Source organism: Corvus brachyrhynchos, unplaced genomic scaffold, assembly GCF_000691975.1.
Source record: "Corvus brachyrhynchos isolate BGI_N302 unplaced genomic scaffold, ASM69197v1 scaffold434, whole genome shotgun sequence".
NCBI lineage: Eukaryota > Metazoa > Chordata > Aves > Passeriformes > Corvidae > Corvus > Corvus brachyrhynchos.
In genome coordinates this window covers 853704-869804 of record NW_008238372.1, presented here as the reverse complement: position 1 = coordinate 869804, position 16101 = coordinate 853704, and the positions used below count along the sequence as shown (strand labels likewise).

At 42.0% G+C, this 16101-nt stretch overlaps 2 protein-coding genes across 2 annotated transcripts; one reads left to right on the top strand and one right to left on the bottom strand.

Annotated features, from left to right (window-relative positions):
* Positions 1-2769, top strand: PIGP (phosphatidylinositol glycan anchor biosynthesis class P). Its single transcript, XM_008635290.2, has 4 exons — positions 1-223; positions 1200-1272; positions 1758-1876; positions 2113-2769. Exons 1-4 carry the CDS (start codon positions 142-144, stop codon positions 2241-2243), a joined length of 405 nt encoding a protein of 134 aa, XP_008633512.1. The 5' UTR covers positions 1-141; the 3' UTR covers positions 2244-2769.
* A 4264-nt stretch (positions 2770-7033) lies between these two features.
* On the bottom strand, positions 7034-11600 carry RIPPLY3 (ripply transcriptional repressor 3). Its single transcript, XM_008635303.2, has 5 exons — positions 11243-11600; positions 11004-11148; positions 10136-10202; positions 9255-9322; positions 7034-8358 (listed from the first exon to the last, which is right to left on the bottom strand). The coding sequence occupies exons 2-5, from the start codon at positions 11075-11077 to the stop codon at positions 8211-8213; spliced, it is 357 nt and encodes a 118-aa protein (XP_008633525.1). The 5' UTR covers positions 11078-11148; positions 11243-11600; the 3' UTR covers positions 7034-8210.
* Between the last annotated feature and the right edge of the window lie 4501 nt (positions 11601-16101).

The following is a 16101-nucleotide window of genomic DNA, read 5'->3' as shown; positions in this document are numbered from 1 at the left end:
AAGGAGGGAGGGTGAGGGGGCAGCCAGGGTGCCCAGCACCCAGGAGTACAGGGGGGTCCGCCCACAACTTCCCGGGAAATCTCTGATAGCCTCGTCTGCCGTTCTCTGCCCTCCCCACGAAGTTAAAGGGAAGAGCCGAGGATGGTGGAAAACTCTCCGGCCCCGTTGCCAGAAAGGGCAATATATGGATTTGCGCTTTTTTTAGGATCGTGGTTTGGCTTCAGTGAGTATCCCGCAACTGAGTACATCACCCCGAAGTGTTGCTTTGCTGCATTCTCATTTGAATCAGTTTGTTACTTGAATCACATCCGTTTTCACCTTCACTAAGCGCTGTAGGTAGCTGTAGTGTTACCTTCCCCACCAAAATACTGAAAAATAAATTGAGTCAATCTGGTCAACAGCAATGAAGAATTTTTTGGGTTTATCAGTTTTTCTCTGCTGGTGTTGATGGCTTCTTCATTCACCGGGGCTCCATCTCAGGACCAACGTTTGGGAGGGTAGACAACACTTTCTGAACACAAGAAAAGGTGCTGCAAATACGCTTTAGTCAAGCAATAAACCAGGATCCTGCTGTCAGTCTTTGCCACCCTCGGGCCGTGAGAAATGAGAGGGAGTTGGGTTCAGTTCCTCTCCCAGGAAGCTGCTGTGGTTCTGTCTCTTGTGTCACTGTTTGGATGCTGACCTCAAGTTCCCCTCAAGTTGTGTTAAACTTTTCTCTCAGTTTGTTGTTACAGAGCACGATTTCTGGGTATTGGTTTTGTTGCCGTGGAAATGATGAACTTGGCAGGAATCAGGAAGAATTTTCAGTAATTTTTTAGAACAGTCCATTCAAACACTGCAATTCCACCTGGTTTTCTTCCAGTTAAATGACCCCTGGGAGATCATTTTCTGCTTTAGTATTATCTCCATCCTTTGGCCTCTTTTTATTGAGGTGTTTGGGGTTTTTTATTTGTTGGGAGTTTTTTGTTGTTGTTGTTCTGCAGCTCAGCTTGGAATAAATTCTTGTCTGTCTCCGTGGGAAATCAGAATTTAACTGTTAAAGCAAATACAAAACTGATCCTGTGTAACCAGGATTTGTGTGAGAGGCACCTCCTGCAATCTTTTGGGAGAGGTATTTTGGTTTAGAGAGTGTAAAAGCAAAATGCAGGAACTGTAAAACAGCATCAGTCTTATTGTGGCTTTTTAATTCTCTTGTGCAGTTTTGTACCTTATCTGGGCTTATATTCCTGAGACTTGGCTGTTCTCCTTGGGACTGACATACTGGCCTCAAAAGTAAGTTCAGCCAATTGAACTCTTTAATTTGAATATGTTTAAGACACCATTAATTATTTTTAAATAATAAAACTTTTTTTTTCTAAATAGTGGCCTTGCATTGAATCAAATTTTCCCTCATGGTAAAGGGCTGCAGTGCTTGTGAAGCATTTTTTTACGCAGCTGTGGTGAAAACGTTTCACTGTGTCGTGAAATAAATAATATTGAAATGTTTTATGATAAATTTGGCATTTTGCTGATGGAAACACAGTAAACTTGAGGCCATTATCAAAAAATAAACACCTTCTTTAAGGAATTTATCTGATGGTTTGTACCAGTAGCTCCAGTGGAGTCATTAACCTTGGGAGAGTGCAGGATCCATAGGCAGAGGTGTTGTTTCTTTTCCTCTTGGAGAAATTCCTCACAGATACAAAACCAAGGTTAAAACTGATTTATCATTAAGCATTTGCTATTCTGATATGTACAATGTGTGAACTTTTCCTCAGATACTGGGCAGTTGCTTTGCCAGTTTACCTCCTGGTGGCTGTGGGAATTGGGTATATTTTGCTTTTTGGGATTAACATGATGAGCACAGCTCCACTCAACTCCACTCACACCGTCACAGGTAATTGTACTGCTTATTTCAGATTTGGATCCTTCACTGATAATTCTGGAAATCCATAGAGAGCAGAACCCAAATTTTAAGCCTTTAAATATCTGAGTGCTCAGAAGTACTGAAAGAGAGCAGGGTGGGGTTTTCAGCATCCTTTAGAGTAGCTGAATTGATAGTGTTGCATTATATAACATTTCTGGGGAGAAAAGGATCTGGAGGCCATGAGGTGTTCTCCTTTTCTTTTGTAGATAACTACGCAAAAAAGCAGCAGCAGAAGAAATTCCAAGAGGAGGCAATTCCAGCACTGAGGGATATTCCCATCAGTGAAGTCAACAGGATGTTCTTCCTCCCTGAGAAAGGGATCTGCAATAGCAGATAGTTGTTCTGAAAATGTGGTTGAACAAAGGATTAATCAAAGTGTTACAGGAGGACAGTTAAAACCTCTCCAAGCTAAAAACCCCCAACTCTTGTAGCTTTTTTTCCCCCCTGAATTTCTAATTAAATTGATATGACCACATTTTATTCTCGTGCACCTTTAGTAAGGTGTGTAATAAAGTATATGAATATAATATAAAAGAATAGTAATAATAACAAATATATTTAGTAATAATTATTATGCACCTGCATTGCTATGAGAATTATGTCCTAATAATTTATCTGGTCATTCTTGTGGGTTTAAAAGTGTTCTGCTACTTTCTGCTTGGAATTCCCCTCTGAGAGGGAAAGAAGCAGCTTTTGGACAGAGTTTAATTCTATTTCCCTTTGAATTCAGGGAGAGAAAATGTGCCAGTCAAACACTTGATGATCTTTTTTTGTTACTAACTGGAAGCGTGTGCATTGTATATACACTGTTTTCCTTTGTAAATATTAATAAAATGTGGCTAATTTTGCCATGTTCACCATTTTCCTGTGGTTCTGGGAGATTTCTCCTGGGTTAAGGTGTGTAATGGTCCATCTGCCTTCACACAATTCTTTGTTCAGCAAAATACATTGGTCCCCCACCCGCTTAAATTATCAGATTTACTGAATTCCCAAGAATACCAAAAAATAATAAAGGTGGGTTGTGAAGATTTGCTGAAACAAGTCTGGAAATTACTTTTTTAAACTATTTTTAAGGATACTGAAAACTAAATTCAAGGAAATAGCCGGAAATACAGGAACTGACAGCTCCACGTTGTTACAGCCCAAGGTTAAGTGGTTCAGATGTTTTTTAAACAGTCAATTTTACTTTTTTTTAAATTTATTTCCTTTCTTCCAAGCATTACAAACTCAGTTATCTGCAGGACTCAAGATTATTTAGGTTGATTATAAAGCCCAGTGAATAGAACCTCATTATTTATTAGGCCTGTAACCAACTTCAGCAGAGAATTGAGTTAAAAATGTTATTATTTCATTAAAATATAATAATTTTTTGAGAACTTGTGTGAGAAATCTTATACCAATCCTTTAGAAATCTATCAAAATGATCATCACTTGATTTGGAAAGTTATAAGACCTGCTAATAATCACTTTGGTATGAATATAAATCTGTAGTTGGTTGGGTTTTCTGCCTGAATTTGAAGGAAAAATCTCCATGTCCAGTATTTCAGATGGGAGAAAAATACCTCCTTAATGAAGGAAGAAGTGCTTTTCAACATTTCACTCTGAAATGCTGCATTTTAGGTGTATTGGCATGTGGGGGCATGGTATAAAATTGAATTTGTATCTAAATTAGAACAATACTGATTTATGGGGGAGTTTTACACTTACTAATGAAGTTTTGGGGTTAATTTGCTGTTGTTTCTCACCCCTGCCACCATCCTGTCCTTTTGTTCATTTTAATTTTCACATTTAGGCAGCCACACCCATAAAATCATGATTTGATGGCCAGCAGGCATGAAGATGTGTTTGCTCTTTTGTCACTTCTCTAATCACGTTACAGACATTGAAGTATTGACTGTAATCTCTTTTTTCCCCGTGTGTTTTCCACCCCTTTTGCTTCCCAAGAGAGCAATTCCATTTGGAATTCAGACCTGACAACAAGTGAAGGCCACGTTCCCAGCATCATTTGATGTAAGGATTAATTCAGTCCCTTGTTAAGGATGCCCAAATCCTTCCAGGATCAAGGAAAGCTACTGGAAAATGCCCTCCAGCCCTGAGAGCACACAAATTAAAGGACTGTAAACCTTGGGCAAAGATTGGATCAGTGATGAATCTGCCATTTCATTTCTCTGCAGACCCCACAATTATGGGAAAACCAACAGTGAGGAGGCCAAGGGGGCTGTTTGTTTAAGGAAAACTTGCAGGCATGAAACTCAATCTTTGCTTTTCTGTCACTGCTGCTTCAAAGGCACCGTGGTGACCTTTCCTTCAACTTGGGCACGTTTGACACTTCAGAAATTGCCTCTGTGAGCAAAAGAAAACCAGGTAATGTGAGGTTTGGGGGCTAAAATATGTGTTGTGGAGAACTGGGGATCCATGGTGACTGTGATTGCAGAGAGGATACACAGCTCTGCAAAGAGGAGAGGAGATTTTGTTTGCAGATTCCTATAAATTTTGCCTTAGGTATTCAGGGAAAAAAAATCCCCCTCATGATTGAACGGTGGTGCCTCTCTTTACAAAACATACCTGGGTATCAGGTGTCCATTCTTCTCAGAGACTGAGGGGAAACTAAATAAATAAAAGGCAAAAACCTAAATTTGCCCTCATTTTCACCTTTCTGACTTATTGGTGTAGCACAACCAGGAGAGTTCAATCAACTGCATTGTCCCTGCTGGAATAAACCCAGGGATGAAACTTCCCCTTCTTGGATTCTCCTACAGGTTCTTATCCTGTTGGAGATGGATGGGATTTTACACATCTTGCTGTGAACATCATCTTGTGAGGCAGAATCCCCCCAGGTGGGATTGGAAGGAATCTGTGTGTGAATATGTCACGATAAAATAACAGAGGTGCCTGGATTCCAATGGAATGGGGCTGTGCCAAAGGGAAGAACAGAGCTGTGGCTGCCAAATTTGTGTCTCTCTCTCCTTTTCACCTTAGCTGGAAAGGGAAGGGTGGTAAAAACATGGACCATGAAGATGCTCCAAGGGTGCTTGGAGCAGCTCTTCTGGGAGGAAAGGCTGCGAGAGCTGGGATTGTTCAGCCTGGAGAGGAGAAGCTTTGGGCTGAGCTCAGTGTGGCCTTGCAGGGCCTGAAGGAGCTGCAGGAAAGCTGGAGAGAGACAATTCCCAAGGCATGGAGGGCCAGGAGCCAGGGAATGGCTTCCCAGTGCCAGAGGGCAGGGCTGGATGGGAGATTGGGCAGGAATTGTTCCCTGGCAGGGTGGGCAGGCCCTGGCACAGGGTGCCCAGAGCAGCTGGGGCTGCCCCTGGATCCCTGGCAGTGCCCAAGGCCAGGCTGGACATTGGGGCTTGGAGCAGCCTGGCACAGTGGGAGGTGTCCCTGCCCATGGCATCCCATGGAATGGGCTGAGCTTTAAGGTCTCTCCCAACCCAAACCATTCCGTGCTTTTCCCTGAGTTAAGGAAATAACACTTTTGCTGTTACCCAAAGCATTGTCCAGACCATTCCAGAATTATTAGGCACATAAGGAACACTGTCAGCTCGATTGGTCCATTGGTCAATTGGTCCCCCACTCTGGTTGGGAAGGGGGAGAAAATGAGCAAGGACAACCCAAGCCCCTCTGACATAAAATAGAAAGCTGTAATATTAATTGTTTCTCCTGGGACACATCTGTGCTAGTGGGTCTATCAACATTAAAAATGCAACAAGTGTCTGTGAACTTCAGTTTCATTTGTGGGTGGAAATGATAAAATGTTTCTGCCTTAAAAACAAAATACTTGACTGATTTTGTGGAAATAGATTCTGTTCATAATGCACCTTTCTCATGGATACATGATCCTGAGTTGCTAAAATGTTTAATTCAGAGTCCTGCTTGCTGAGTCCTGTTGAATTTCCAGTCAGCTTTCACCCAGCTGGGATGAATGGGGGGTTTTGTATCCCTCTCTTCAGGAACTGAACTGTATTCTGAGGAGAAAGTTTCGGAAGGGTTTAGTTTTGTTCTGCCAGTTCCCTTCCAGAGGGGTTGCCAGAGCCAATTTTGTTGGTGTGCTGTGCTATGGGTGAACTTAAATCTCAGCCTCCTGCTAAAAGCTGATAGATGAAGCCAGTGCAGAATAAATAACATTAAATAGGAAATATTTCAGTGAGTTGGGTGGATTTTGTCTCTAAAAGTCATAAGGCTGCTGTTGGGAATATTGCCTTTGTTCCATTCTGCTGCTGTTGTCATTCTCCCTGTATAAATGTAGTTGGGGGGGAAAAAATTCCTGTTGTGGTTCTTTTTCTCTTCATCCAAATTAATCCTGCATCTTATTTAGAAAAAACACATTTCTGTGGCGTGCAGGGATATGCTTCCCTTGGGTATTTGTATCCTCAGAGCTTGTCTTAAAAGCTCTTGGAAGCAGAATTCAAGGCTGTTGTATGAAAATAAGCCTTAATTATGACTTTTCATACAACAGAAATCTGAAATTGTAGAGGTTCTGTGGGGACCTGTCCAGCATCCCTGTCACAGGGAACAACAAGTTGCTTTTTACTGCCATCATTTTGGAGAATGGAAAATGAAAGCAGCATTTACTGGAAGTGTTGCAGCTGCTGAATTCCCAAGGGAAGATTTTTGTGGCACAGAGACCTGAGCCAACAATTTCATCTGTTTCCAGCTTTGCCTTTGAAGTTCTAAACTCATAAACAAACTCGTTTCTGAGATGCTTTGTTACCTTTTTCCTGTAAATGACGGATGATTCTGAGGTCACGGAAAACTTTGCAGGGTCGGATTGCAGATCAGGTAACAAATCAGAAGTGGAAACTGAAAGTTGCCTGCAGCTGAACCACTGAGATGCTGCCTCAGTTCACCTTGGGGCTTCTCTTAATTATTAACAAGCTGGGGAGGGATCTCAGTGCACTTTTGTGTGTGCAATGTGTCATCACAGACCAGTTGAATCATCTTGCTTTTCTGCTTGCTTTTGCTCCAGACTAAACAATGAGGAAGCTGGAGCGTACATCATTTTAGGATATCTTGTGAAATAGCTTTGAATTATCTGTATTTTAGTGCCAGATGTTTGGAAGTGGAGGTATGGAAATGATGAATGGGTGAAATGTGAAAGCTGAGATGTAAAAGCTGAATTTTCCTTTGTCTTTCTGGGGTTTAAATTCCAACTTGATTCTTGTCCTTCCCTATATGACAGGATGTTGTCTCCTTGTGTAAATTTAATTAAAGGATCCTCTTTTGAGTCTGCAAGTGGAGATCTTCAAAAAATCCTTCATTCTAATACATTCATTCATTTGGAATCCCAATTTTCCAGACTTTAACTACGTGATACTCCCTTTGTTTGCCAGCACATGACTGAGAGGAAGAGCTGCCACACACTGGAAAGGGTTCTGAAAACTGTCTGACCTTATCTCACAACCACCAGTGGTGCAGGAAAGGTCAAGAATCTGGAATTCTGCATTTGCTTTGTCTCTGGGGAAAGTGTGGCAGTTTTGGTTGGAGTTAAGGCACATTAAACATCATTTTAAACATAGTGGGGCTAAATGGTTAATCCCTGAGGTAATTAAAAGCTGCTGGTAGCAAGGCAAGTGCTGAGAAACTCTCTGAGCCTACAAAATAGTGTGGGGAAGGCAAAACAGGTACCACATAATGCAAGTTTTAATGTGTCATTAAATGAAATCACGGGTTTAAATCAAGGCTGGGTTTTTTTCTGGCTGGCAGAAGATTACAGGGGGAAAAGTCTGATAACAAGAGAATGGCAGCACCCCAGAAAATATCACAACTGTGTGGGTTGTACTGGAGATGGATGAGGCCAGCTGGGCATGCAGCATTTCTGGCAGAATAAATACATCCCATGGAGCCAATAAGCAACAGTCTCTGCATTTTAAAGAATTCCTTGCTTAATTTCAATGTGTTTCAAAGCCTTTGGCTTCTTTTGGGGCTATTTATTGTATTATTCAGCCTCGCAATCAATCCAATTTTCACTTTATCAGGACTGCAGTGTTTAAAGTAATGAGTGACTCAGTCCAGTGCTCTTAATGTTCTTTATCTGTGTTACTTAAACCAATGTGATTTAAATCTTACAATCTTTTGTTCAGCTTCAGGGTTTTATTTGAAAGTCTCTGAAAACACGACAGGATTTCCTTCCATTTTCCAGTGCATTGACTCATTCCCCTTGGAAAGAGAATTATAAATAGTTTTCTTTTGGGCATTGCTGTATTTCTCTGCTTGCTCAGATGTTTGTCCATCCATTCCCAACAGTTCTTTTTTTATCTCTTCATTTTTTTAATGTGGATTTGGTGTTTTTCAGGGCTGTACCTCATTAGGGTGAGCTTGTCTTTTCTTCCTCTTCCTCAGACTCAGCATCATCATTGTAGAAATGAATTGTGGCTTGCACAGGAAAACTTGCCAGAACCTTCTCTCCAATGTCATCAAGAAACTTCTGGGATTTGGACTTGGGCAAATAAAGTCTGAGAAGAAAACACATTTTAAGAGGAAAAGTAAAAGAATGCAACACTTGTCCATTCAATCTAGCTTGAATATTAAAACTTATTTTTTAATTAATTAATTCTGGAATTAACATTTGGATACCAGAGTTAGATTGGGGTTGGTGGCCTGAGGGACAGAGGTTGATTTTAGTGAATTTTGTGTCTCCATGTGGAGGAGGAGGAGGTGGTGTAGACTGATTTATTTATTTATTTTTTCATTTATTCATTTATTTACTTCAAAATCCACATTGGTTTGTATTAAAACCATAAATTGCCCCTCTTGGTTCCACTTTGACCAATTTCCAATGAAATCTCACAGTAACAAAGGTCACACAGAATTTAAGATGCCACACCTTTTGTAACAAATGCTTGTAAAGAAGAGGGCTATTCCATTGACTTTTCCTCCTCTAAATGAATATCCCAATTAGAAGTTTCCTAATTAAAGAATCCAAACGTTGGTGAAAACCCTTATCAGTCCCCCAAGCTTCAAAAGCTCTGCCTGGTGTTCAGCTTTTAATCAAGAGCAAATAAAAGCAACCTCAAATCTGTACCAAGTCCTACTCCATTAGCAGCTGTTCCCATTAATTAATTGGGCTTTGTGAGCTTGTTATCATAGCAATAAATGTAAATATAAATTAGATGAGGCAAAAAAAACCCTGGGGTTTTAAGATTACTTTTTCCTATTTTCATGTTGTTTCAGGCTCTGTTCAGCCTGGGCATCTTTCCTGAGAGATAAAAATCCATGCAGTTTGGTGAGTAATTAAACTGGTACTAAAATGAGATACTCCAGGACCAAACTGATCCTTCTCCTGAGAAGGAATGAGTTTCATCTTGGAAAGTGTCACTTTTCCTCTGTCAGTTGACAGGATTTAACTCACCTCACTGGATGTTGGAACCCCAGGGCTCCTGTGGCTCTACAATTTCTCAGCTGACCATCCAATTCTGACTGGAAAGAGACACATTTATTAATTAGAATGGGCTCAAAATGAAGATTTCACTTATTCTCTTCAGGTAACTGTAAAATTCCACAGTAACATTGCTTTGTTTGCTTTTCCCTCTAAGTGGAATTCTTCAAATCACCCCTGTGAGTCTGTTCTCTCATGTGAATAAAACATCTGGACCTTTGCTGACTGTGCCTCAGTCTCTTATTTTTGTTCTTTGAGCCTTCCCACCCAAGCAAGTAAAACCAAAAATCACAGTGCATTTCAAAGCCAGTAGGAGTTACTTTTAAATTCCATCTTCTGTTGATTTCCTCAGTGGTTTGCTTATAACACCACCTGTCCCAAAAAACCCAATAAATAAAATTCTGCACCTGAAAGCATGTTTTTAAATTTAATCTTAAAGTCATTTTCACATAAACTCCTTCTATGTACAAAATGTCACATCCAGACTGCGCCTGGAGATTTCAAATGGAATTGAATTCAAACTGAACTGAAAAATATTCTTCTTTTTTTAATTAAACAAATATAAAGGGCTGTTAAAATGAGGGTTGTGTGGAGTAAGCAGCTGTTTCTGCAGCTCTTGATAATAGTCAAATATTATATTAATAATATATTAATAAGAGCTGATAATAATTTTATATCTGCCACAAAATTAGAGATACTCTCAACCATCACCATGTACAGAACACTAATTTAAACCATTATTCCAACCCCAAAGAAATGCTTGCAAGAACAAATGAAGAAATGACCAAGTCTCACTTCCCATGTCCAATTCCTGCTTTTCCACAAGGATTTTTCTCCCCAGCATTTGCTCTCACCATTGGTTGGTTCTCCGTGGCCTCCCCATCCCTTGCTGTGAGCATCCACGGCCTCCACAAAGCAGGGCTGCAGGAAGATTAGGATACAACGGAATCATGGAATATCCTGAGTTGGGAGGGACCACGAGGATCATGGAATGCAGCTCCTGGCCCTGCACAGACACCCCAGCAATCCTCCCCCATGTGCTTGAGAGCATTTTCATTTGGTAAATCTGATTTCTATGGCAATTTTTGGCTTCTCCCCCCACACCAGCCACCCTCCTGCCCATTTTTCACTAAGGGGTCCTTTTCCTTTAGGATTTCACAGCTTCAGGTGAACTTGAGATGGTTTAAATAACGCTGAGATGTTTTTATTTTTGCAGAAACCCCCCGAACTACCTCTCCCTCCCTCTCTGACAGATTCACTGTGCTCACTGAGTGCCTGGTTATTTATTAAGGCAGCAACTCCAGCATTAATCCAAGGAGGACAATGTGATCCAATTAGCCCAGGAGAGCAGATGGAGTGGTGGGTGCTGTGTCTGCCTTTTGTTTGGTGGGGTCACCATGACTCTGGATGCTCTTTGCACCAGTATTTCCCATCTCTGTTGCTGTGCAACAGATCCAGCTGGAGAAATGGAAAAGTGTTTTCAATAAACATAAAAATAATAATAAAAATAAGGTTATCCCAAGCTTAATTTTAGTTCTGAAATCCTGACTGGAAAGGATGAAGTTTCAGCATAAATAAAATAGCGAGGAACATTTTCACGGATGTATTTTGCCCTTTACTCCTGAAGTTGACAAATGTTTTCTGTTTTCTATTCAATGGAATAATTCCATACTCACAGTTGGAGATTCCCAAGCTGGAAAAGCCTCCTTGTTCCTGCCTTACCTGCCCGGGTGCTCCTCTGGCCGGGGCAGGAGCTGCCGGGAATCCCGGGAGCGGCTCCCAGCTGCTCCCTCCATGGATTTGGATGCTCTAAAACCTGGGCCAGGCTCTGAGCCCCTCCTCTGCGTGAACTCCCAAAGGACCTCACCTAAAACAAACACGGTAAAAGCAGGGAGATGTCCTTAAGGAGACTTTTTTTTTCTTGAGGAGCAAAGGAGTTCAAAGGTAGGACGGGCTCTCACCTTGGAGGCCATTCCAGGGAGAGCAATCTCAGGGAAACAGAGGCTTTTTGTTAGGTTTGGTTAGCAAATCCCATGGGATAGAACACATATATATCCAATTTATCTTTCTGTTGCTGTTCTACAGGATGTGAATGTGCAGAATGATCGGAATTGTTACAGAATCAGGATTTGCTCTTTATTAAATACACTCCGTAAAGGCACTTTTGGCGTGTCCTGGGAAAACTCATCCACGTCCTGTCCTAAAAAAGGTGTAACAGAAATGCAAAGAGAATTTTAAATGTAACGTAATTTTTTTAATGACTGAAGTATTTTTTGTGTCCCGGCTTTTAAAGAGAAAATAATACCAAAAATAGGGTAAGTCAGAGGATTTAAAGCCAAGCCCGGTGACTTCCTCAAGACCAGAGGGATGGTCCTTTGATTTGATTGCAATCTGGTGGAGGGAGGAGAAAGGATTAATTTGTCTATCAAAGAATAAAGGTTGTGAGTTCCAACACTTGGTGGAATCTTTTATTTGAAAGTATTCAACAGAGAATTATGGAATCATGGAATGGTTTGGGTTGGGAGGGACCTTAAAGATCATTCAGTTCCAGCCCTCTGCCATGGGCAGGGACCCCTCCCACTGTCCCAGGCTGCTCCAAGCCCCAATGTCCAGCCTGGCCTTGGGCACTGCCAGGGATCCAGGGGCAGCCCCAGCTGCTCTGGGCACCCTGTGCCAGGGCCTGCCCACCCTCCCAGGGAAGGATTTCTCCCCAGTAAATGCCTTTTTCTTCCTATATACATTTTAAACCTATGACAAATTAATAGAAACCAACTTGGTTTCTAACATAAACTTTCTTCCCAGAGGGGGAAAATAATTTTATTTACTGACCACAGAGTTCCCACTGATTATTTAGTGTGAATTGGGCACCTTCAGTCTAAATCTACTCTTTCCTGTGTTTAAATACCTTGTGACAAATATATTTAAATACCTTCACAATCTGAAATTGTAAATAAATAAATAGTACCCTATTACAAATTAAAAAACACGTGCACAGTCTCCATTGCTTTAAACATTTCTGTATCAAAATCAGTACAATTACTAGAATGAAGAACATGGTGAACTATATTTAAAAACCAAAATATTTGTTAAATAATACCACAGGTCCTGATGAAAAATGGCAAACTTCTTAAGTGACCTGAAGTGTAATTAAATATCTTGCTAAATTACAGTCTGACACACACATATTTGATTTCAGAGGCTTGGTTTTATTTAGTCCTGATTTAACTTGAGAGTTGAAAGGGAAGTTTGTTTTGCAGATGTGATATCTGTAATCTTGCAATCAGATCTGTGAGGATAATTGATTTATTCCTCTGCCAACATGGATACTAGTGCAGGACTAAAGCCTGAACTGCTGACATGTAACCCTCCAGAAGATGCAAAGTTATTCTCAATTAAATCTCATGATAAAGCCCTGCATGACCCAGCTTATTTCAAAATTATTGCAAATATAACTTTGGTGATGAAGCTGCAATGTAATTAAATATAGTCAGGTGTAGAAAAAATGTGAATATTCCATTATAGTACTAATCAATCAAACCACACAACTTTAATTGGCATTTTCGTGGATATCATTAAGCAGAGTCAGGTTCCTTTTTGCAGTACACTGAATTTTAATGTAAGGTGCTTAGTTTTGGTGTTTGGTGAAGAACACAGAATCAGAAAAATTTTCCAAGAAGTCAGGGGAATTTTTCAGATCTCTTGACATTACCTGGGAATAACTTTGACAGGTTCAACTCCAACAGAGAGATGAGCCCTGAGCTCATTATTTTGTGTTAATTGAACGAGGTTTTTATCTTTGTGAGAAATGGGTTTTATGCAGTTTTCTCACTAAGGCAATTGTGCATTTGCAAGAAAAAAGGGTGCTCAATAGAAATTGGTGTATTCAGAGGAACAGAACACCTCTACAGCATTTATACTTTTAAATGTAATGTATTTCTTCTCACAGATAAATCCTTGGAAAAACTTTTAAGGAGCAGAGGGAGAAGGAAACAGAGCTGGTCACAAAGCCCAGCAAGGCCAGTCTCAAAATATTCCTTTAATGTCAAAAAGAGCAGCTCAGCTATGCTGAGGTGACACAGTAGAGCTGGGATGTTTCATGGCTGACATTACTCCTTGGTTTTTTCCAAGGCTTCCTTCCACCCACCTTTAAGGAGGAACTGCTTGGCAAGGTTATTTCAGAAAACCTATTTCAGTAAATTCCCTGGTGCATGCAAGGCCTTGGTTTCATAACAAAAATAATAACAACAACAACAGAATGTCTTCCCACCTAAAATGCTGAACTTGTTAGTCAAAGCTTGTCATGATAAAGTCTAAGTTACACTGTAATAGAAACTAGAAAACCTACAGCAACTTTACAGCTCTAAATTAATTCTGTGCCAACATATACAGGAGCTCACCTTGAAACAGGGACTGGTTTTGCCTGTTCTGCTTTAAATTCCCTTTCATGGTGAGGTTTTGGTTCCGTTTTCTCATTTACTCATAAACTTTTCTAGGGTAGGGGAACCTCAAAAATCAAAAAATGATCACTGTGGAGCTGACTGCATTTGATTTTAAGGATTTTAAGCAAAGCACGTTCCTCTCTGTGGAAAGGTTACACAAACAGCTGTGCTCTGTGCAGGCTCTGAGGGTCAGCAGTGCATGTGCTGTTCAACTAACCCGGAGAAAGTGAATTCCAGAGTTGAGAGCTTTCTTTGGAGATTGTATCCTTTGCTTGTTTTCTTTCCTTTGATGTGCCCAGGCAAGTATTTGGACTTCCTGCACAAGATAAAGTCACACAAAGGAGCAGTGTAAGGTGCCAGGTGAGGAGCGCTGGAGATTTGTTCCTCTCTCTCCAGGGCAGGATATGGCAGCAGCCCAAGGTTGGTGTTTCTTAAGCTTGAGATGAAGGAGAATTACTTAAAATATTTGACCTTGCACTGAGATTGTGATGTTTGTGCAAGGAAGGAGGTGTTCAAGGCCAGGTTGGACAACCACAGAATCACAGAACCATCAGGGTGGGAAGAAACCTTCAAGCTCATCCAGTCCCACCTCACCCCAGCAGCACCAGCAGCACCCCAAAGCCTGTCCCCAAGGGCCACATCCAGACTCCTCCTGAGCACTCCCAGAGACAGTGACTCCAGCACTCCCTGGGCAGCTCATCCCAAGGCCTCACTCCTCTTCCAGGGAAAAAAACTTTTCCTGAACATCCCCTGGCACAACTTAAAGTCATTTCCTCTCCTCCTTTCACTTGAAATGTGAAAGCAGGGCCGATTTGTTCCTTGTTTTATCTACAGTGCCAGCCTGCTGCTGCTGGAGATCCACTTAGGAGTAAAAATTGTTATTTTAGAATACCTATTTCACTGAATTTCCAAGTGCAGGACAAGGCCTTGAGTTCAGAATAAAAAAAAAAAAAGATTGTGGCTTCCTGTCCTTCGTGTTCAGGAAACAACTGTCACATATCAATCAATGTTGGTGTTGGCTTCTTTCTTGTAGCCTTGCATTTTGGATCTTTTTTTAATCTTCTCTTTTCGCTCACACACTAAATATCTGCTAGGATCAGACTGATCCACATTCTTTTCCCAGACCTCAGTGTTGTGCTTACTTTCCCTATAAAGTATAGAAAATATTTGATAACTTTTGTGCATAGACATATTGGAAGAGTAAAGGATAATTTGTTACCTGTTGTATATTCTGAAGGAGCAATTTGTGTTTGCAGCACACATGGCACATGCAAATCCTGCAGTTTTATACCGTGTCAGGCTGATCTTCACCCTGATGTCAGTGTTCAGCCCATTCTCGTTTGGTGAATCCAATGAATTGGCTGAAATTAAATGCTTTGCATTTGTGGCTTTGGTGGCTACAGGGATGGGACTTGGAGTCAGGTGTCTTCTAGTTCTGTGCTGGGATACTGCTCCTCTAGGATATCATCAACCCTGGAACACGATCAGGTCACATTGTGGAGACATTTCTGAGGAAAACAGGATCCTTTCCTGTTAAGTGTTAGCTTTGGAGAGCAGAAGCTGCAGGATTTATCCTGGGCTCCATCACAACAGGGTGTGAGCAGCAGGTGAGGGGGAGATTGTGCTCCTGTGCCCCTGTGCTCAGGTGAGAGCCCACCTGCAGAGCTGCCCCAGCCCTGGCACCAGCACAGGGAGGACGTGGAGCTGCTGGAGAGAGGCCAGAGGAGGCACCAGGATGAGCAGAGGGATGGAGCAGCTCTGCTGGGAGGAAAGGCTGCGAGAGCTGGGATTGTTCAGCCTGGAGAGGAGAAGCTTTGGGCTGAGCTCAGTGTGGCCTTGCAGGGCCTGAAGGAGCTGCAGGAAAGCTGGAGAGAGACAATTCCCAAGGCATGGAGGGCCAGGAGCCAGGGAATGGCTTCCCAGTGCCAGAGGGCAGGGCTGGATGGGAGATTGGGCAGGAATTGTTCCCTGGGAGGGGGCCGCGCAACAAACAGTGTGGCCCTGCCACATCCTTGACAGTGTCCAAGGCCGGGTTGGACACTGGGGCTTGGAGCAACTTGGGACAGTGGAAGGTGTCCCTGCCCATGGCAGGGGTGGCACTGGATGAACTTTAAGTCCCTTTTAACCAAAACCATTCCGCGATTCCTTGAGGAGCCGAATCGTGGCGCCGGGGACGAGAAGACTTCGCTTGCTCCTCCTCCTCTTCCTCCTCCGGAGCAGGGCTACATCTAACCCGTTGCACAGAGACAACGCCCCGAGCCATTTTTAACGATTTCGAGCGATCTTTATTCCTTTTCACACGTTCTTTCGCCGCAGAACTGCGCATCCCCCTCTGCGCTCGGTCGTGAGGCGGCGCCGCCGCGTTCACCCCCAACGCCGGC

What these genes read in the sequence shown, in the direction of transcription:
- RIPPLY3 (XM_008635303.2), bottom strand. Translation starts at nt 11,077, where the DNA reads ATGGAGGGAGCAGCTGGGAGCCGCTCCCGGGATTCCCGGCAGCTCCTG. An exon ending in CCACGGAGAACCAACCAATG is followed by an intron (nt 9,323 to 10,135) that starts GTGAGAGCAAAT and finishes GTCTCTTTCCAG; the next exon opens with TCAGAATTGGATGGTCAGCT. An exon ending in GGGTTCCAACATCCAGTGAG is followed by an intron (nt 8,359 to 9,254) that starts GTGAGTTAAATC and finishes TTTTCTTCTCAG; the next exon opens with ACTTTATTTGCCCAAGTCCA.
- PIGP (XM_008635290.2), top strand. Translation starts at nt 142, where the DNA reads ATGGTGGAAAACTCTCCGGCCCCGTTGCCAGAAAGGGCAATATATGGA. An exon ending in AGGATCGTGGTTTGGCTTCA is followed by an intron (nt 224 to 1,199) that starts GTGAGTATCCCG and finishes TCTCTTGTGCAG; the next exon opens with TTTTGTACCTTATCTGGGCT. An exon ending in CTGACATACTGGCCTCAAAA is followed by an intron (nt 1,273 to 1,757) that starts GTAAGTTCAGCC and finishes ACTTTTCCTCAG; the next exon opens with ATACTGGGCAGTTGCTTTGC.